This window comes from Mustela lutreola, chromosome 11, assembly GCF_030435805.1.
Source record: "Mustela lutreola isolate mMusLut2 chromosome 11, mMusLut2.pri, whole genome shotgun sequence".
NCBI classification, from domain to species: domain Eukaryota; kingdom Metazoa; phylum Chordata; class Mammalia; order Carnivora; family Mustelidae; genus Mustela; species Mustela lutreola.
In genome coordinates, this window is record NC_081300.1 from 13,357,247 (window position 1) to 13,375,180 (window position 17,934).

At 51.9% G+C, this 17,934-nt stretch overlaps 1 protein-coding gene and 1 pseudogene across 1 annotated transcript in view; both read right to left on the reverse strand.

The window, feature by feature from the left end:
* Nucleotides 1–2,396: 2,396 nt before the first annotated feature.
* On the reverse strand, nucleotides 2,397–7,999 carry LOC131810931 (centromere protein N-like; annotated as a pseudogene).
* A 2,542-nt stretch (nucleotides 8,000–10,541) lies between these two features.
* The window catches only part of PHLPP1 (PH domain and leucine rich repeat protein phosphatase 1), a 206,032-nt gene continuing 198,639 nt past the window's right edge, over nucleotides 10,542–17,934 (reverse strand). The window contains exons 15-17 of the mRNA XM_059140758.1: nucleotides 15,961–16,155; nucleotides 13,607–13,835; nucleotides 10,542–12,629 (exon numbers count right to left, since the gene is read on the reverse strand). Coding sequence (XP_058996741.1) covers nucleotides 11,508–12,629; nucleotides 13,607–13,835; nucleotides 15,961–16,155 — 1,546 coding nt within the window. The 3' untranslated portion in view covers nucleotides 10,542–11,507. The remainder of the gene's footprint in view (nucleotides 12,630–13,606; nucleotides 13,836–15,960; nucleotides 16,156–17,934) is intronic.

Sequence of the window (17,934 nt, forward strand, 5' to 3'; positions counted from 1 at the left end):
AGTAGAGGACCCCTAACAGTGTCTGCATGAAAATTACATGCACATCATGCAGACACAGGATTATAATGCATGCCTAGGAAGCTTCTCAGGAAAAAAAAAAAAAATCCTCCAGGACTTACCTCTGGGACACGGGGGCTTCAGCCCCTCGGGAGGGAAAGTATGGCTGATAGTACTTCGGGTTGGCAGGGACGTGACGCTCCTTTCAATGAGCTTTTTTTTATCCCCCACCACACTGGGATTTTCCCCCCTTGAGTTCCCACTTTAATTTTTTCATCATGCTACATGTGCTCTTTAATCCCCATCCCTATCTCTCCCCCCCCCCCCACCTCCCTTCTGGTAACCATCAGTGTGTTCTCTCTAGTCAGGAATCTGTTTTGTGGCTTCTCTGTCTCTCTCTTTTCTCTGCCCACTTGTTTAATTCCACATATGAGTGAAATCATATGGTATTTGTCTCTGACTTATTTTGCTAGCATTATACTTTCTAGCTCTTTCCAGCTCCATCCATATTACTGCAAATGGCAAGGTTTCATTCTTTTTGATGGCTGAGTAATATTCCTGTGTGCGTGTGTGTGTGTGTGTGTGTGTGTGTGTGTGTAATCACATCGTTATCAATTCATCAATTGGTGGACACTTGGGTTGCATCCATGGTTTGGTAATTACAAACAATGCTGCAAAAAAAAAAAAAAAGAGATGCATATATCCCTTTGTATTAGTGTTTTTATATTTGGGGGGTAAATACTCAGTGGTGCCATTGCTGGGTCATAGGGTAGTTCTATTTTTGACTTTTTGAGCAGCCTCCATGCTGTCTTCCACATTGGCTAGACCAGCCAGTTCACATCCCAGCCCCCCCGCCCCCTGCCCCGACAGTGCCAGAGAGTTCCTTTTTCTCCATAGCCTCACCAGGATGTTTCTCCCGCTTGTGATTTTAGCCGTTCTCACAGGTGTGAGGTGGTACCTCATTGTGTTTGCATTTGCATTTCCCTGACTGAGTGATGTTGAGCATTAATTCATGTGACCGTTGGCCATATGTCCAGATGGACATATGGATGGAGAAATGTCTGTTCATGTCTTCTCATTTTTAGGAAGATTTATTTATTTTAGGGGGTTGTGGGGGAGGGACAGAGGGAGGGAATCCTTGAGCAGACTCTCTGCTGAGTGTGGAGCCCAACTCAGGTTCTTGACGTCACGACCCATGAGATCATGATCTGAGCTGAAACTGGGACCCAGGTGCCCCTCTTCTTCTCCTCATTTTTAATTGGAGTATTTGGTTTTGGGTGTTGAATTGTATCTGTTCTTTACATATTTTGGATACTAATCCTTTCTCAGATGTGTCGTTTACAAATATCTTTTCCCATTCAGGAGGTTGTCTTTTAGTTTTGTCTATTGTTTCCTTTGCTGTGCAGAAGCTTTTTACTGTGATGTAGTCTCAATAGTTTATTTTTGCTTTTATTTCATTTGCTTCGGGAGACCTATCTAGAAAATTTTGCTATGCCAATGTCGCTCAGTGTTCTCTTCAATTTTTATGGATTTTGGAAGATCTCACATTTAGGTCTTTAACCCACTTGGAGTTTATTTTTATGTATGGTGAGAGAAAGAGGCCTGGCTTCATTCTTTTCATGCGGTCCCCCAACCCAACAAATGGCTTCCTTAACACCATTTGTTAGAGATGGTCTTTTTTTCCCCATCATTCCTCCTTTGTCAAATATTAATTGACCATATAATGGTGGATTTATTTCTGGGTTTCCTATTCTGTTCTATTGATCTATGTGTTTATTTTTATGCTAGTATCACACTCTTTTAATTACTACCACTTTGTAGTATAACTCTAAATCTCAAATTGTGATACTTGGCAGTTTTGTTTTTCTTTTTCAAGGTTGCTTTGGCTATTCGTGATCCTTTTTGGTTCCATACATATTTTAAGATTGTTTTTGTAGTTCTGTGAAAAATGTTGTTGGTATTTTGATAAGGATTGCATTAAATATATAAACTGCTTTGGATAGTATAAACACTTTAACAGTATTTGTTCTTTCAATCCATGACTGTGGAATATCTTTCCATTCATGTTGTTTTGAATTTTTCATCAGTGTTTTGTAGTTTTCAGAATAATAATTGCTTCTTGGCCTTTTGGCTAAGATCAAGTGTATAGTTTTCAGAATACAAGTCTTTTGCTTTTTTGGTTAAGTTTATTTCTAACATATTTTATTGTTTTGGTGCAGTTATAAATGGGATTGTTTTCTTAATTTCACTTTCTGCTGCTTCATTATTAATCTATATGAATGCAATTGATTTCTGTAGATTGATTTTGTATCCTGTAATTTTACTTAATTCACTTATCAGTTTTAGTAGTTTTCTGATGGAGTATTTAGGGTTTTCTATATACAGTATCATGTCCTCTGCAAATAGTTTTCCTTTTTCCCAATTTGGATGCCTTTTATTTCTTTTCCTTGTCTGATTGCTATGGCTAGGACTTCTAGTGCTATTTGAATAAAAGGGCAAGAGTGGGCATTCTTGTCTTGTTTCTGATCTTAGAGGAAAAGCTCTGTTTTTCTTAAAAGTATATTAGCTGTGGGTTTGTCACATTTGTCCTTTGTTGAGAGTTTTTATTATGAATGGATTGAATTTTGTCAAACACTTTCTCAGCCTCTATAGAAATGGTCACATAATTTTTATTCAGTTTGTTAATATGGTGTATCATGTTGATTTTTGTGGATATTAAACCATTCTTGCCTCCTCAAAATAAATCCCACTGACTGTGGTAAGTGATCTTTATAATGTATTGGTGAATGTGGTGTGCTAATATTTTGTTGAGGACTTTTATTTTTATTTATTTGACCAAGAGAGGTCACAAGTAGGCAGAGAGGCCGGCAGAGAGAGAGAGGGAAGCAGGCTCCCTGCTGAGCAGAGAGCCCGAAGTGGGACTCAATCCCAGGACCCTGAGATCATGACCTGAGCTGAAGGCAGAGGCTTTAACCCACTGAGCCACCCAGGAGCCCCTGTTGGGGACTTTTGAATTGATGTCATCAGGGATATTGGCCTGTTTCTTTTTCTTTCTTCCTTTCTTTTTTTTTTTTTTTTTTTTTTTTTTTTTTTTTTTTTTTGTAGTGTCTTTGGTTTTGGTATGGGGGTAATGCTGGCCTTGTAGAATGTATTTGGAAGCTTTCTTTCCTCTTCTAATTTTTGGCATAGTTTGAGAAGAATAGGTATTAACTCTTCCTTAAAGGTCTGGTAGAATTCATCTGTGAATACTCTTTCATTTATTGGGATTTGTTTGATTACTGATTTAATTTCATGATATAATTGTTTTGTTCAGCTTTTCCATTTTCCCTGATTCTGTTTTGGAAGATTTTATGTTTCTAGGAATTTGTCCGTTTCTTCTAGGTCATCCAATAATGTTGATATGTAATTTTTTGTAGTTCTTTGTATTTCTGCGGTGTTGGTTGTTACTTCTCTTTCATTTCTGATTTTGTGTCTTTTTTTTTTTTTTCTTGGTGAATCTGGCTATCAATTTTATATTTCCAAAGAGCCAGCTCTTGGTTCTTTTGATCTTTTCTCTGGGTGGATTTTTCTTTTTTTGTCTCTTTCATTCAATTTCTGCTCTGACTTTTATTTTCTTCCTTCTAACTTTGGGCTTTGTTCTTTTCCTAGTTCTTTTTCTAGATGTAAGGTTAGATTGAGATTTTTCTTTTCTTCTTCAGGTACACCTGTATTGGCATAAATTTCCCTCTTAGAACTGCTTTTGCTGCATCCCAAAGATTTCGAGTTGTGTTTCCATTTTCATTTATCTCCATGTGTTTTTTAATTTCCTGTTTGGTTTCTTCATTGACCCTTTGGTTGTTTAGCATCACATGTCCATGGTTTTCCAGTTTTTTTCTTGTAATTGATTTCTACCTTCATTCAAGGTGTTCAGAAAAGATGCTTAATATGATTTAAATCTTCCTAAACTTACTGAGCCTTGCTTTGTGGCCAAACATGTGCGCTATCCTAGAGGCCGTTGCACGTGCCCTTGAACAGAGTGTGTGTTCTGTTGTTTTGGATAGGATATTTTATACATCTGTCGCATCCACCGAATTTAAGGTGCCTTCCAGGACTCAGATTCCTTACTGACTTCCTGCCTCAATGATCTATGATTGATGTCATGGGACATTAAAGTCCTTTAGTATTATCATATTGCAGTCCATTTCTCCCTTTTGATCTGTTAACATTTTCTTTCAGTGTTCCAACGCTGGGTGCATAGATGCTTGTTGTTATAGGTGCTCGTTGAATTGATCCTTTTGTTTTGTAATGCCCTATTTTGTCTCTTGTTAGAGTCTTGTTTTGAACTCTTTGTCAAATATGTTGCTACCCCCCCCCCCCCATTTGCATGGAATATCTTTTTCCCTCTTTACTTTAGTCTGTATGTGTCTTTAGGTCTGAAGTGAGTCTCTACTAAGTAGCCTATAGATGCATCTTCCTTTTTTTACCCACCCATTCAGACATTATGTCCTTTACTGGGACCTTTAGACCATTTACATCTTAATTATTGGTAAGCATGGACATGTTGCCATTTTAATTTTCTCTGGTTGTTTTTCCAGTTCTTCTCTGTCCTTTCTTCTTTTACTCTTTCCTTGTGATTGTCTTTAGTGTTGGCTTTCTTTCCTATAATTTGTGTGTATCTTTTACAGGTTTTCAGTTTGTGTTTGCCATGAAATTCATTCACATTTAACACCCTAACACAGGTGCTCTGCTTTGTGGATATGGGGGAAAGGGGTGCGCAGCAGAAGAGGAAAGACTCCTTCCCAACAGTGATATCAAACATTTCTCAGCTGTCAGTATTAAGACTAATTTTTTAAAAAGGTCTTATTTATTTATTTAAAGAGATCACAAGTAGGCAGAGAGGCAGGCAGAGAGAGAGGAAGGGAAGCAGGCTCCCTGCTGAGCAGAGAGCCCGATGTGGGACTCTATCCCAGGACCCTGGGATCATGACCTGAGCTGAGGGCAGAGGCCCCAACCCACTGAGCCACCCAGGCGACTTTCAAGACTAATTTTTAAAACACAAGTTTATAAACAGAAGCCATCTAGCTTACAGCTGAGATGCATGTGCAGTACAGCATAACCACATTTACCTTATTTACCTAATTTTAAAACAAATTAGGCCCTTATGGGGGGTGCGAGTGAGGAAGGGAGAAGGGATACGTCTACAGAATCAGTTGGGGCCAAGGCTTTCAGCGCTTTGGGAAGATGCAGGCTAGACATCTTTATTAGGCACTGGAGGGCTTTCTTTCTCTGCTAAGAGGTCTCCATTTAAGTCATTTCTGAACTTTGTTTCAAGCTTGTATTATGCACGTTCTAGTCTTGGTGGAGGATAGTCTCCAAAAGTTTCTCGAGTCACTCTCTGGACGCTTTCTAGTCGGTTTTCAGGAATGATCCTTGAACCCATGTGTTTACCCAGCTCAAGGGTTCATTCTTCTAGGGGCGTAGTAGAATTTTAAGTTTCAGAAGTCTGATTATGCTGTTTAGAAACAATAGCCTTGGGGCGCCTGGGGGCTCCATCGGTTGAAATGCTGGTTCGTAGTTCTGGCTCAGGTCCTGACCTCCGTGTCCCGGGATGGGGCCCCAGCCAGGCTCCGTGCTCAGCGAGGAGCCTGCCTGAGATTCTGTCTCTCCCTCTGTGCTTCTCCCTGTTCCTGCTCTCTCTCTCAAATAGAAATCTTTAGAAAAATAAACACTGTAGCCTTAAGTGAGTCCAGACGCCAGCTTCTGAGGTCCATTTTCACAGTCGTCTGGCGCCTGTTGGCAACTGTCCGTGCCTGACTCACAAGGGGTTTGCTGCTCTTCAGCTGACAGGAGCAAGCGGAGGTGTGGGGGAGCCTGGGGATAGTGGACACTGGTTTGGCTTGTCTATACTGTGCTCCCCAGATAATTTGAGTCCACACTGAATTCTCCTCAGTGTCTCTGAAGCAGATCGTCACATTTTCTAAAACTCTCTGAAGAATTTTCTCAAACGAACTTTTGAATTGTTCCATATCAGAAAGGTCAAGGTCTCTACCTGGTCCTTTACTCCTCTGAAAGACATTCCAAATGTCCCGGGGCTGACGCAGCGGGGTCTAAAGGAAGTCTGACAGGGCCCGGAGACTGGCCCGCTTCTCCTCACAGAGCAGAACCAAGTCCTGAACGAGAGAGTCCTTTCTCTGCCAGAAGCTGATGGTCTGCGGTTGATTTTTCAAACAAACAAAAAATCCCAGGCTTAGAGGATTGTCGTCATTTCTGCCATTGGGATTGTGTGTTGGTTTCTATGAACTGCGTGGAACAGCGACTTAATCTTGAAGGACTGACCTCGTGCGGTGGCCCCTGTGTGGACCGTGTGTGCAGGGACTGGGGGCCTTGGAGCACGCTGTTCCTGGGCGAGCCTGGTGGCCCGGCTGGAACGGAGGTGGCGTGGGCAGGGGCTGGGGCTGGGGAGGCGCAGGCCTTCCCACAGCGAGGGCGCCCTGGCTGGAGGCTGCCGGTGACTCAGCCGCTATCCTTGTGTGGGCCCCAGGGCTCTGCAGGCAGGGGGTGCGTTGGTGGGGTGGCTGGACGTGGACCAGGCATGAGCTAGGGAGGTCTGTGGACCCTGGATGCAGGGCTGCCCTGGCAGGGTGTCTGGAGGGGGTGGGTGGGGGGGTAAGGGGCCAGTGGTTCCAAGGGCTCTGAGCAGAGGGTGTCTGCAGTGCAGCCGAGCAGAGCCGGGCATCGGCCAGAGGGTCCGGGGACAGTCTTCAGTTGAGTGGCACGGGCCCACAGTGTCGCAGTGTGCTCTGCGCTTGTGTCACCTCGGTGAGCTGGTTGGAGCAGTCATGTGCTGAGTGGGATGTCCCAGTGTGTGCCGTCTGGGCCCTCTTTGTGGGACAGCTGGGGCTGGTGGAGACTAGGAACCTGTGGTTCATGGAGGCGACGGGCCAGCGAGGGGCTCTAAGTAACAAGGTGCAAGGGGCCCAGGAACCGGGGCCTTCGACGGCCCCTCCGACCTGGCTGCTGCTTGCCGGGCTGCTGGGTCTGGGTCTTCTCTTAATTTGCACTGCCCCTCGACACTGGAGCTTCTCGTCTGTGCTCACAGTCCCCGGGGCAGGTACCCCCTGCACTCCCAGCGTTGGCCGGGGTTGCCTTCGTTCTGTGTTTGTCTCTCCGGCTCTTCCTCCTGCTCGCTCGCTCGCTCGCTCTGTCTTGCGCGCAGATGCTGCTCGGTCAGCCTCAGCCCTTCTTCAGGAGACACTGCTCTGTCCAAGCTGGAGCTTGGGGGCGTCTGTGCCGGAGGGGAGTTCGGGGCCTTCCTCTGTCGCCAGGTTGGACTGGAGATCTCGAGGAGCTATTTTTAACCTACAGAAATGTTCCAGCACAAGGGATATTCAAGTAACTCTTAAAACGTGTTCTAGGCCAAAGAGCAGAGTTTACTTTGTGAGCAGGGTTCATGGGGGGCCGGCGGCACGATTTCTAGGGAAGGGGCGACTGATCCACGGACCTTCAAGCGTTCATGGTGGAGTTGTTTTCCTAAAGACCCGGAAAAGCAAATGACCTAGAAAGGAGTTCTCCGCGTCAGCGTCTGGGGGTGCGGCATTTGGGACAAGGATTTTGCTGTCGTTTTAGCTTTTCTCGATAGATGAGATGAGTATTTAGAGCGAAGTACGGTTTTGGGAATAAGACCCAAGGGATAGCGGTGACTGGAAATTCATTGTAATTTCAGTTTAAGGCATTTTTATTTCTCCGTCTGTAGAAATGACCGTGGGAGTGGCCCGTGTGAATTCACTTGTCATTTCGTTCTGGCTGGGGCTGGGCTGGGGCGGGGCTGGGCTGGGGGATGGGGCACAGCCTCGAGAGGCCTCTTTCACCTGTGCACCATCACGAACAGGTTCGGGACAGGCGAACGACAGAAATTGTTTGCATAGATTAATTTGCAGAAAACTTATGTTGGAGGATGAACAAAGAGAAAGGAAACTCCGTGGTCACAGAAGAGAAAAGGCTATTTTCGCTACCATTACCTCATGCCCGCCACCTGTAACCACCCAACCGCTGCTCCTCGGAGAGTTCTTAATTTAAAAAGGGACTTTCGCGGTGTTCCCAGTTCTCTCCTGCCTTGAAGGTGGTTCGTTCTCTGACGACTACGGCAGTACTTCCACTTACATAAGGTTTTCCTCTCTGCAAACTGCTCTACATAGGTGACCTGGTTCCACCCCTGGGGAGGCAGGTAGCGCAGACCACGCCCGCCCCCAGCACACACACTTCACAAGTTCTCTCCGGCTGCGGCGGGGGCAAGTCACGGTGTCTTCCGGGGCGGGCTCACGTGGGCGTGACCACCAGTGGGAATGGGTCTCCCCCCCCACTCGGCGCTGCCAGCAGTGAGCGGATTCTCCGATGCTATCCTTTAAGATCGGACACCTATTACGGATTTTTCTTTCTTTCCTCCTGGGGGGATGGGGATCGATGCTGGAGCCTGACGTCCTCGCTCCCAGGTTAACGCTGCGGTTTTGGCTACGCCTGGGGCTCCGGCTACGCCGGTGCAGCCTCATGGTTTCAAGCAGCTTCCCCGCCTGTTTAATGGTGCTTGGGGCTGCTCTCCGCCAGGACGGTAGAGGACATGCAACTTCGTGTCTTCAAGAGGAGAAAGGGAAAGAACAGGGTCCGATGTCACCAGCAGGCGGCGCTGCGATAAAAGCAACCGAGACACCCCGGGCGGGCCAGGTTGGGCTTCCGGGCTCGGGAGAGCAGCCCCAGGGCCCCTTCAAGGCCGGGCTTCTGTATCCCCGGGCAGAGGCCAACCGGCCTGCTTCATCCCACACCAGACCACGTCCACGCTCCTCGAACGGGACCGTCTGCGTCTTCACAAGGCGGCAAGCTTGCTAGGCTTCGGCTCTAACCTCTTCGTCTCCCTGTCTCAGACCCTCTCCCAATCCCGCGGCCTTCCTGGAGGAAGCAGGGACTGTGGCCGGGGAGGACGTCCCCCTCTCTCATACTCACCCCGAGATCTCTCAGCACTTCACAGTGTTATAAGCCGCTCCGCCTGTACTATTAGATGCCGCCCTAACCAGACGGGAACAGAAAAGTCCTCAGAAAAATCACCGGGGAACTCCCACGCAAGCCCAAGGCTCTGGCTCTGGCTACCTACCATGGGCTCATCTGCCATTACCTTTTCATCCACGTGCTGGTCTAGCCTGGGCTCCTAAAGGACAGAAACCTCGTCCCTCGTCTCTGCAGTAGCTTCCATGTGGCTCCGCGTGACTCATAAATGGAGAAGCAGGACCGAACTGGGCTCAGGAAACCCCTGGCTGCCAGCCTGTCCCCCTGCTCCCTCATCCGCCACGGAAGCTCAGGCAGGACTAAGACTGACCACGGACTGGGTGATCCCAGGGGCTGCCCGTGGCACTGGCAGTTGCTCCGGGACCGTCACATCTTCAGATCATCGCAGCCCACACTGCAGCAGCAAGTGCCGCTCCCGGGGAGTGAGCGCCCGCTCTCCTCGGGGTCTGCCTGGCTGCAGCCCAGCCATGGGGTGGTTTAAGAACTCAGAAGTCCAAGAACTAGCCCACGTCTTCTGTAGCAAGTAAGGCACTCCTGTGCAGCCGCAGAGCTTCCCCCGTGTGCTCCGGTCCACCCGGAGCAGGACAAAGACGAGGGCAGGGCGCGGATGGCTGGCGCTGGGCGTGCGAGCCTGAGCTGGTTTTGCTTCCCGTCCGCAGTAGAGCGCGCTGCCTAGACGGGGGCAGCCTTGTCCCTTGGTGCCTGCGCCCCTTACTGGGCCAAGTTCATCCCTCCGTGGTCTTCGTGAATTTCACAGTGTGCGTGTGTACAGGTAGCCAGACCCCGAAGAAAGCGCGGCCATTACCAAGACAAGGCTGGTCCGCTGCTCTGGCCCCCAGCGGAACTGGCAGCCCGTCACCGAGTCTATAGTTCAGGAATACTATTTGCCTGTCCTGGCACTGAGCTAACTAGGGACCCCTGCAGGGCCGGCCTGAAAAGGAAGACAGGTCGGCCTGGGAAGCTGGTCCATGTGAGCTAGAGAGGCCCAACAGCATCTAGAACATGTGGTTCATGAGGTACGAGGTTGGGGCGAAGGGGGGGTGCTAGTGTCTGCAAACGAGGCCAGGAAGTCGGCTGGCAATACTGGATTTCCCGCTGGAGGAAACCTAGTGCTAGTGGTGGAGACGGGGGCAGCCAGTTCCTGACTTTCACTGTTCACATAAAGGTCTAGTAACCTGTTCATGTGGATCGAGGGGTCCCTGAGAGAATTGGAAAGAACTTGGCTTTGTGGGAGGAGTTTCCCGGGGAGCACCTCTATATAACCTCTATCTGTCCCTGGTGATCATGACAAGAAATAGAAAGGCGGGAAGACCAGCCCTGCATGTTGCTGACCACAGGGTCCATTTCACTAACTCCTTCAAGTCAGTTCACTTGTCGGGTGTTTTCCCTTCAAAAAAAAATCAGGCAGAAATATCTGGTAGCCCCAAAGTTACATCCATTCATTCCAAACCCAAGCTGGGTGTGATCTTAGAGACACACCTGGCTCCTGGGACAAAAGCAGATGGGTCTAATACTTGTAAATTTTATATTTATTATAACAAAAATTATGACATGTTCATTTGTGCATTCTGCTTTAATATAACTCTCGGTATGTCAGTGATCTAATTGAACGCTATACAATCATGCTGATTGTGACAGCAGTAAGGAACACGAAAAGTGTCTGCAAAAGTCAAGAGGCTGGGTGGGGGCGGGAGAGGAAGGAAGAGGGTCAGAAGCCCCTTGGGTGCAGGCTGGTTTCTAGCAGCCCAAGATCCACCTTATTTGGACAGAAGTGCTCTCTCCTGGGTCAGCCGTGCACTGAGTGAGCTCCAAGGGTGGAGGGGGGAGGCTGTGGGGCAGGGTTGGGGGGGGGGGAGGAACGTGGGTTGTATAGGCTGTGTCCTTATGCCAAAACTACAAAACATCTGGAGCGTCACTATACAACACTGAGCTATTTACAATAGAAATTTCTCAATCAACTGTTCTCTCAGAGAAAATTAGTGAATCCCAGTGACTTAAGTCACCTGACAGAGTAAAGCAACTCCTAGGAGTTAGTCTCCATATTCTACAAATGTCTGTCATTTTCAAGACAAAAAACAAAAGGCCTCCCCCCCCCCCCAAAGAAATACAGAATTACAATATTATTAAAGTCATTTAGCACTGGCAACCGGCCCTGCCTTCCAAACAAAACAACAAAAAGCCGTTTTAAAAAATATTACATTATCATTAACCGTTTCTCTGTAATATATTAAACCTTTTGTTGTCTTTACACGTCTGAGATGTTAGGGGAGGAGGTTAACAAATTTTAAATCCTGGGGTAGAGCATCACCGGAAGAAGAGTGGAAATTGTGAAAAAAATGGCCAACGCGAGAAGGACGGGCGCGGGCGGGGGACGTGGGGCGGGCGTGGAGTGAACCCCTGGTTTGACGTGAGCCTGCGAGACTCGTGCAACTCGGTCTTTCTCGGTTAGTTTATTTGTGAACCAGCGCTCGGGTGGGTCATAGCGGCGTGTCACAGTAGTCCGGCAGCGGGTCCCCGGGGCACGGCCGGGGCGGCGGCGGCTGCTGCTGCTTCATCATCTCCTTGACCTCCTCCTCCAGCTCCGGGGGGATGATGAACTGGTCCTCGGGATCCGGCTGCGCCGGCGCCGCGAAGTAGCCCCCGGGCTTGCGGAGGGGCGCGTCCGCGGCCACCTCGATCACGTTGTGGCTCCGCTCCTGCGGCGCCACCGAGCCGTTGGCCCGGCGCCGCCCGATGGTCCCCGCGGCCGCGCCGTCCGGCCTCCGGGGCGGCCCCGGCTCGTCCTCGTTGGCGCTGATGACGATGCCCTCGTCGCTGGCCTCGGCCGGCGGGTGCGGCGGCCGCCGCTTCTCCTTCTCCCGCGCGCGGCCGCAGTGGATGTCCACCTCGACCTCCACGCGGCTGCCGTTGCTGAAGACGCCCTCGATGGGCTCCTCGTCGTCGCTGTCCAGGCCGTTGTCGGAGAAGGCGCTGGAGAAGGTGGCGCTGGACAGCTGCCGCTGGAAGCAGTGCGCCAGGCCGCCGGGGTGCAGCAGGCAGCGGGGCTCGCCGGCGCCCGCGGGGCTGCTGTCGGGGGGCGCGCCGGGCGGGGGCTCGTCGGACGCGGTGGAGCCCACCTCGCTGCTCATCTCGGACGCCGACAGCTCGCTGCTCATCTCGGACGCCAGCCCGCTGCTGGACGACGGCACGCCCGGCGCGTCGGCCGGCCGCTCCCTGCCCGCCATGCCCGCGGGCGGCGGGAAGAGGCCGGGGCTGGGCGGCGGCCCGGCGCCGCCCGCGCCCAGCTCGCAGCAGCAGAAGCTGTCCTCGGGGACGCTGAGCTGCACCACCACGGCGCTCAGGCTGTCGTGGCAGCCGTAGCTCTGCGCCAGCGTGCACAGCTTCTTGGCGGCGGCCAGCGCGTCGGGCACGTGGCGCACGGCCGCCACCGCCTCCTCAACGGACAGGCTGTCCCACAGGCCCTTGCTGCCCAGGATGAAGAACTCGTCCAGGGGCGTCAGGGGCACGGACTGCACGTGGGGGCGCGGCACGACGCTGGGGTGCAGGAAGGTGTAGCCCAGGATGCGCGTGGACTCCGTCACTCCGTTCACCTTGCCGTCCTGCGGGGAGTGGGGGGTAAGGCAAGTGGGGCACAGAGAACGCACCCCCCCCCCCCCCCCCCGCCTCCTCCACCAGCCAGGCTGGCCTCGTCTCTCCCCGGACTGGCCAGCTCCTGCCATGGGATACGAGGCTGCACGCGGTGCTGGGGGTGCTGGGGGCCCTGTCGGGGGGGGGGGGGATCTCTCGGCTCCTGCAGCCCCGCACCATCTCCCGGCACACAGGGTGGGCTCAGCACTTTGTGGGGAGCCAGGGACCAGGGCAGCTCCCCAGGGCCTGGAGCTGGGGACCAGGGCAGCTCCCCGAGGGCCCAGAGTTGTAAACCCTGGCCTGGGGCTCCGCCCTGGCAGGTTTCTCAACAGAACCACTGTGAGCAGCTGCGGCCAAGCCACCCTTGTGGTGGAGCCGTCCTGTGCATCGGGTGCGAGGAGCAGCTCCCCTGCCTCCCCCTGCCACCCGCCCAGAGCGCTCTTCACCCCGCCGTGAAGACCCCGTGTCCCCGTGGGGGCTGGGGCTGCGAAGAACCGGAGTGGCACGGCGCTCCCTCACTCAGGCACAGGAGCCCCGCACCAGAAATCACAACTGGCCACTAATGCACTGATCCGCGGGTCTCAGAAGATAGGACGGATCCGCGGCGTTGGGGAAAGGAGGCTCAAAGGCTTCCAAGGCCAAGCCTGCAAGCGGCAGAGTCAGGGAACCCTGATCCCAGTAGTGGATCTTGGCGTGCCCCCTCAAGTCCCGAACCGGAGCCTTCACAGAAGAGCTGGTGAGCCTCAGGTGAGCTAAGGCCACGAGGCACTGGACAGAGCCTCGGACCCAGGGAAGCCATGGAGAAGTTGTTCATGATCCCTCTGTGATGTCTTGACCTCTCATTCAGAGCCTCTGCTTTGTGACCCTGCAGACTTGGGATGTTGCCGGCTTCTGCCGTGACCCTGGCCCCTCCTCCCTGCCACCCCGGGGAAAACCGCGCTCTCCTCACCTCCGTGATAATGGCCTTGTGCTGTTTAATTCTCTTCCGTTCTTCCTCACAGCTCATGACGTACGATCGGGACAGCGGCAACGGCTTCCCGTTCCGACAGAGAACCGTTTGGCACTTGCCCACATTCGCAGAGGTCAAGGTGAAGGACCCTCCTGGGTCCGTGGGATCGTGCTTGATATGACAGAGGACAGCAGCGCCTCCAAGTTTCTGCCCCGCGGTTCCAAGTTTCCTGGAATCCAGAGAGCACAGGTAAAAACCCAGACACAACCTGTCAGGGTCACTTTTGCTAACTCAGCAGGAGGAGAAACACAGCCCGGGTTCCACTCGGCCTCTCTTACCAAAGCAACTTGGAAGGGCGTGTGTGCGGCGTCTGTCCCCAACCCCAGACCCCAGCCCTCTTGTTGGCTCACAGCTCGGGGAGGGTCACTTCCCCGCTGAAGGAGCCTTGGTCCGGCTGCATCCGGCCTCCTGCACCCTCATCATGACGCTGCAGGGGCGGCCGCGGAGTTCTCTCCCGTCCGCCTCTTCCCCTGCCCTCCGCCCCAGCGAGGGAACCGAGGGAGCCATTAAACCGAGGGAGCCCTTCAACAGCCCCTCACGACTCCACACACAGACCCACGCACCTCAGCGTGACCTGGACGCCCACGTCTTGACCTTCGTAAGGACACTGGCTGGTAGGAAGGAGCCTTTAGTTTCGGGACCATTCATGTTCTTGCCTTGCCTTTCTCTACCAGTGTTCCTTATTCCAGAATATTCACAGGAAGGACTGTCTAGTGACCAAAGGGCTGGAGATCCACCCCTTTTATCGGTGACCCTACTCTCCGCACGGAGCACGCGCAGCACCCGCACGTTCTGACGAAAGGAGCCCAGAATTCCTGTCCCAAGCCTCCCAGTGCCCGGCCGACCCCGAGTGGTACCGAAGCCAGAAGGCGAAGACAGGCTCATTTTCCAGGGCAGCCCTGCGGGTCCTGTCAGCTCCTGTCGACGGTCAGTGGTAGGCGGCAGCGGCACCAGCCATGGAAACCAGCGCTGCCCGCTCGACTGAGTTAGGATGTCAGCCCCAGGCAGACACACGGTTCCCCGGGGGCGGAGGAAGGTCACTCCCGATCCCACGTCCTCTTACCAGGGAAAAGACGGGCCTATGAATGGCACCGGAGATGAGTCGACAGTCCGGGTCTGTGAGCTCGGTCCCGTGGCCTTCCCTGACCAGACGGGGCCGGAGGCCTGACCAGGGGGGCACTGCCTGCCCCCTTTCAAGGCACAATGGCTCCTCTGAGCAAAGCCAGCAACTGGACAGTACGTGGGGACCAGCACAGCTGGGGGAGCAGAGTTTGAGGTTCTTAATTCTTGTTCAGTGCTCGAGTGTCGATAGACAGTGGACCTCTTTGGAATGCGGGTGTGACGGGGTGCGTGTGCACGTTCGTGCATAGGAGGATTTGTGTTTGCTTCGTTCCCCAGGACACAATGGTGATGTGGCTGGTTGTTGGGACGTCCTCTGCGGTCCTACTACCTGCACCGGGTCAAACTCTGGCTGCGTCATCTACTAACGAGAAACCTGTTTTCCTTCTCTGTACCTCAGTTGCTCATCAGTAAGGTAAGTACATTCTACCCAGTGAGATAGTTAATGTTGCTGTACGGCATGTGGGGTATTTAAAACAATGACTGGTGCATGTTAAGGGATCACGAAATATTATCTGTTATCAGTAGTTAATTGCTAATGGTACGTGCCCACTGGAATCTGAAGGACAGAAGTGAGTCCAGAAGCAGAGCGCCTCACCAGAGCACTCTACCGAGCTCTTCAGGACTCGGGGTAACTTTAAGGCTGCTCCCAACCAGCACTCTGAGCAGATTCTTTCTCTATCCTTGTTGCAAAGCTACTTGCTCTGGCGGATGACCGCGGGAGAGAAAGAGGAGCGCTCGGCATTGCTCTCGCGACCTTGAGCACACGCCCTGTGGCCTGGGCCCATGGCAGTGTGTGCCGTACGGGATGGACAGACAATTCCTTCACAACCTGCAAAGCCACTGCAGTGACTTGAGGAGGAGCAATTCTTTGAAGGAGGGAATGCTTGTGGCATTCGTCCCTGAGAGTTAACAACACAGTTTCAGTTTCTACAGTGACCAAAAGCTCTACACTAAATTCCTGTCACTGACTCAGCCTCCTACAAGGTCGTCTGAGCACCATTTTGTCTTGAGTGGACACGGTCCAGCCCTGATCCTGACGCAAAACCAGATCACCTGAATGCCTCCTGCATGCCCTCGGGGGACAAACAGTGCTTTGAGACCACTGGCCCAAAACACTCGTGGAGAGCAGAGCGGAGAGCAGGAAAACCCAGCGGGGACAGGAAGGTTCTTACCTTTGCATGACAATGAACGTGTTCACCATGTACTCCTCCTCGTTTTTTGTCTTCTGCAGCTCTTCGGCCAGAATGTCACTCATGGTGCACTGGAGGAGGTAGGGTACCTCGACGTTCCGGTCTCCATCAAACACCCCGTACAGGGCCTCCCGGCTGTCACAGAAGTTGTTCACTGACAGCGCCGCAACACACAACCTGCAGGGCGAGAGTGATGGGTGCTGAGTACCTGTGGGGTGAGAGTGATGGGTGCTGAGTACCTACGAGGCGAGAGTGATGGGCGCTGAGTCCGCCCTCCTCCCTTCCCCAGCCCAACACTGTGGCCAGTCTCGTTGCCTCCTTCCTGACCTCAGACGGGGAAGAGTAACTAAGGCAAACTCACCCCAGCTAACTGATTCCAACTCATTTCCTAAAGCAAAGAAGAATGATGAACACTGACACCTCACATAGGCCACCCTCCCCCCAGTCTTCTGATTTTTTTTTAAGGTTTTATTTATTTGCCAGATCACAAGTAGGCAGAGAGGCAGGCAGAGAGAGAGGGAGGAAGCAGGTTCCCCGCCGAGCAGAGAGCCCGACACGGGGCTCAATCCCAGGACCCTGAGATCATGACCCGAGTCGAAGGCAGAGGCTCTAACCCACTGAGCCACCCAGGCGCCCTCTGATTTTATTTCTGAATGGCAGAGAAAGAAAAAGAAGAGGAGGTATGGGAAATAAAACAAGATTCTGAGTCCATACATCCACAAGTATTCGTAACACGTTTATTAAGGGAACTTCCACACTGGGCAAAGCTGGAGTGCCAACCGGAACACTGGGCCCTTTTGTTATGTTTTTTTGTTTTTTGTTTTCCCTCAAACAACTTAAAAACGCAGGACAAAACAAACCAAGACACCAAACCAGTGGAACAACGGGATTCAGACACCGACTGGTAAGAGGCTCGGGTCACAGAGCAAGCATGAAGCCGCCCAGCTTACTGCCCGGAGGAAGTTTCTGGGCTTCAGCAGGGGAAAGAGCCAAGGGAGCAGGCGGCCGCTGGCGCTGCGGGCGAGCGAGGGAGGTGGGCGTGCGCTCTGGAGGCCGGCGGGGCCTCTGCACCCTGAGCCTCTCCACAAGCGCGTTGTTTCCAAGTCACTTCCCCGCAGCCCACAGACCGCCCGAGTGAAACCCCGCGGGCAACGCGGAGCGGCAGACACACGAGGCCAGGGCACCCGTGAGCGCGGGGCAGCCTCAGGCAGACACGCCGGGAACTGGAGTCTTCAAGAGACAAGAGAGAACAGGAAAAGCCTTTGAAGAATTTACTGGTGGAAAAGATTTCAAAAGATGAAAACTGCAGCTCGACAAATAGGAGCAAAGAAAATGGAAAAACAACAACAGCGGCTGGTAATCAGGACTCGGGCCGGGGGGCGGGGGGCAGCCAGAGGGACAAAGACAAGGACAGGAAACAAGCAGAACACAGCGGAGCAGCGCCCTCGAAGTCCTGACAGTAAGACACTGTCAACCTGCATTTCTAAGTCAGTGAAAATTGCTTTCATCTCTGCCTCCTTGTTCTCTATCAAATAAATAAGTAAAATCTTAAAAAAAAAATTGCTTTCAGAAGTTAAGGTGCAATAAAGACATTTTCAGATGCACAAAAACTGACCAAGACTGGCAGCGTAAGAAACACAAAAGGAGTACATGAAGCAGAAGAAAATGCCAGATGGAAATGATAAGGAATGACAAAGAGATGAGTAAATATAAAACTCATTCGAAAAATCATTTTCAAGCAGTGATTCCCAATGGGGGCAATTTTATCCGCGGGACACGTTTCTGATTGTCACAGTTGGGAGGGACAGTGCGGCTGACACGTGGTGGGCAGAGGCCAAGGGGGGGTTGTTTGGCCTCCTCTAAAGCACAGGACAGTCCCTCACTCCCTGCCTGCCTCTGGCTCAAAATGTCAATAGCATGGATGCTGAGAAACACTGCTTTAGAAAATGACTATTA